Raw genomic sequence first — 3433 nt, 5'->3', positions numbered from 1 at the left:
AGAGGAAGGAAGAAAAGAATGAATAAATGAATGAATGAGAATTTGAATTTAAAAAATAAATATTGTAATGTCTCTCTCTATTTTTCAAAACTGTAGATATGAACTGCAAAATACCCTCAGCACTGAAGAAGAAAGAGAAGAAAGAACATCCCTGTTGCCCCATAGGATATAGCCTTACATACTTCATATTGATATTGATAGCCTGAAGCTAAAGTCTAGTTACTTTTAGAAATCAGAAATTCTTTTTTTTTTTCTGAAACAAGGGCTCACAAGCACAACCCAGGGCCTCCAAACCTACCTTCTGACTGTGTTGACACTACCTTTTGAATGATCCAGAGCAAAGCTTCAAGTGCCCTGATAAGTTTACTAACCTTGATATATTTCATGCACATTGTACATAACAAATGATGGAAAGTTTTTGTATCTGTTTTTAACTGAATGTCAAAGCTCCATGCTTTTTGCCCTGAGCTGTTGAATGTATTCATGTTTTTTACCACAGTGTATGTTTAATCATAAGTGCAATCATTTTGTAAATGCACCTTTATAAAGGGTTTGGGGAGGGAATAACTTAACTTTATCTCTAGATAAGTCAGACAAAATGGATAACCTCAGTAAACTTAATGTTAACTCAAAACTGTGAAAAATGAATTTGAAATTAATAATTAACTTGAAATATTGTGTTGAACTCATTTATCTACCTATTTCAGAATGAAAAATTCCTTCATATTGGGATGTAAATCTAAAAGATCCCTTCTTTCTTTAATAAAAAAGAAAAGAAAAGAATAACATGTACTTTGGAAAGGCACCTGAATAACATAACTTAAATTTGTCTTTTTATAACAGTTTCTCCAATTCCAATTATGGACTTGTGTGTGTATACAATACGATTATCCCAGCTCAGCAACTTCAGATTCCATTTCCTCATCTATAAAATGGAGAGACCTTCTGTATTTTTGTTAAAATAATAGGTTTGAAAACTCCTTTAAATTAAAAACCCTAAGCAGACATTTATATGAAGTATATTTTGTTTGCACACAAAGGACACCACTACCATAGTCATCCAGCTTGAAACCTGGGGATCATCATGACTACTTTTACTTCGCCACAGAGCCAATCATTTGCCAAATCTTGTCATTTCTACTTCATAGTAACTCTTCTAGACATCACCTTTCCTTCCCACACAAAACAAATAACCATCATCCCAATCCAGGTTCTCTTTATCTCCTGCCTGAGCAATTGTAGGAGCCTTCAGTTTGGTTCCTTTCCTCCAAGTTCTCCTCTTTCCAAACGATCTTCTCTTTGGGTGGCAAAGTGATTCTCCCTAAAGCATAGATCACCTCCATGCTCAGCAAGTGTTACTGGCTTCCTATTCCCACCGGGATTAAATAGAAAGTCTTTTGATATTTATTTAAAGCCTTTCCACAACCAGGTAACTTCTTACTTCTCTGGTCTGATTACTCCACTCTTCTCCAACTAGGCTATAATCCAACCACGATAGCTGATTTACTGTTCCAAGTGCCCTTGTACTGGCACCAGAATGTTCTCCCTCTTCATCTCCTCTTAATTATCTCTGTTTTTCTTCAAATTGTTTAGTTGTTCAGTCGTATCCAAGTCTTTGTGTCTAGTCTCCATGACCTTATGGACCTTAGCAATATAATACTGTCCATTGGGTTCACTTGACAAAGACACTGGGCTGGTTTGCCATTTCCTTCTCTGGTGGATTGAGGCAAACAGAGGTTAAAGTGACTTGCCCCAGGTCACACAGTAAAAATCAGAGACAAGAATTGAACCCAGAACTTCACAGGCTCAGTTTTCTGTTTGCTGAGCCACCAAGTTACCCTCCCAACACATAAGAGGTACTTATTACATGTCAACTGGTTGATTAAGACACATTTTCCCAACTCTTCTCATTGCTGAGCTTGATCATTATCATTGTACCGAGTTTAGTTGCATTCTATTATTGTAGTCTTTGTGCATTTTCTCCCCACCCTTGATTATGCTTTTACTTTACACTAATAGTATCATATACTAACAGCTTTTCTTTTTCATTTTAAAATTCTTATCTGAAGGCTGTATTCCTAGTCAGTTCAATTCCACCAAGTAAACATTTGGGTGCATTAAATATATTCACTTTTTTTCCTTTTAAGTAGCTTTAAAAACTATTTCCAATTCCCCTTCTCCCCAAGAAAAATAATTACCAGGTCTTTTTATCAAGGAAATTCAGTAAACATTTTTAAAGTGCCTAGGGAATGCAAAACACAAGGACACAGTGTTTACAGCCTAAGGAAAGGGGGTGTAACATACTCACAACTGACCAACTGTACTACAAGGAAGAATATGTAAAAAAAAAAAAATTTAAAGTCATCTAGAATGTCACTGAAATACATAATATATGATTGGATGGGGTGGGATACAGAGGAATCAGGAAAGGTTTGGTCTAAGTTGAGCCTTGAAAGAAGGGAATTCAATAGCCAATTGGGACAGAAAAAAAAAAAATCTCATGAAGCCAGAACTTTGAGGATATGCTGAAGTTTTCCCAAGTGAACCTCTTCTGTGTTAGAATTTCATATTTGAGTGTCATGCACTATAATCTTACTCTGATGCTTCATCACAACATGAATATGACCCTAGGTTCATTTTTTAAAATTCTTTTTATTTTTTATTATCATGCAAAGCATACTTCCATATTGGTCATTGTTGTATGTATTGGTCATACATAACCAAAACCTCAAAATAAAGCCATAAATATATTGATATGAAAAACAATCCCAACAGTTCTTTCTCTGGAATGACCCTGATACTTAAAGTCTATATGGACAGAGTACAAGCTCTAGCAGGAGCTACTGAGTTGACAAGGCATGTACATGCCCATACATCTTGTACCTCTTGGCTCTAGAGAAATAGCTTAACTTTGGTCTAGGAGGCTCATTACCAGATTGGCCACAGGATGATAAATTTTTCTGTCCCAATTCTCACTTAGCTGAGTCTATCATCTGCATGAGTGGAGGGTGTGTGGTGAAAGTGAAGGGAGGAAGGTAGGAAGGTAGGAAGGTAGGATGGATGGGAGAAAGGAGAGAGGAAGGGAGAGGAAGGTAGCCAGTCCCAGCCCCAGCAGGAGGAAATTGACCAGAACTCTCAAATAAATGATCAGAGAGCAACTTTAGGGTTTAGAATAGCTAGGTTTTCTTTTAATTAGAAAAGAGAAGGTTTAGGGAAAACTAGGAGGTAGGAGGAAAGGGAAAAAGGCACCAAGAGAGAGATCAGGGTCTCAGGGTAGAGAGCACTGCTTCCAGGGTGGAGAGAGAGAGAGAGAGAAAAGGGGCCAAACTTTCCCTTTTATACTTTCTCTGACACCCCCAAAAGAAGTGGGAGGTGTCAGGGGAAGTTGTAGCAGAGAGAGAATCCTGGGAGATGTAGTCTTCCAGGGCTTACA

The 3433-nt window shown here is 37.3% G+C and overlaps 1 protein-coding gene across 1 annotated transcript in view; it reads left to right on the top strand.

Annotated features, from left to right (window-relative positions):
- Positions 1 to 998, top strand: part of SLC18B1 (solute carrier family 18 member B1) — a 41254-nt gene extending 40256 nt beyond the window's left edge. Inside the window, exon 18 of the mRNA XM_044675442.1 lies at positions 97 to 998. Coding sequence (XP_044531377.1) covers positions 97 to 172 — 76 coding nt within the window. The 3' untranslated portion in view covers positions 173 to 998. The remainder of the gene's footprint in view (positions 1 to 96) is intronic.
- The last annotated feature ends 2435 nt before the right edge of the window (positions 999 to 3433 follow it).

The sequence above is a fragment of the Gracilinanus agilis genome, chromosome 4, assembly GCF_016433145.1.
Source record: "Gracilinanus agilis isolate LMUSP501 chromosome 4, AgileGrace, whole genome shotgun sequence".
Lineage (NCBI taxonomy): Eukaryota > Metazoa > Chordata > Mammalia > Didelphimorphia > Didelphidae > Gracilinanus > Gracilinanus agilis.
Note: the sequence above shows the minus strand (reverse complement) of the source record. Positions and strands in the feature narration are given on the sequence as shown.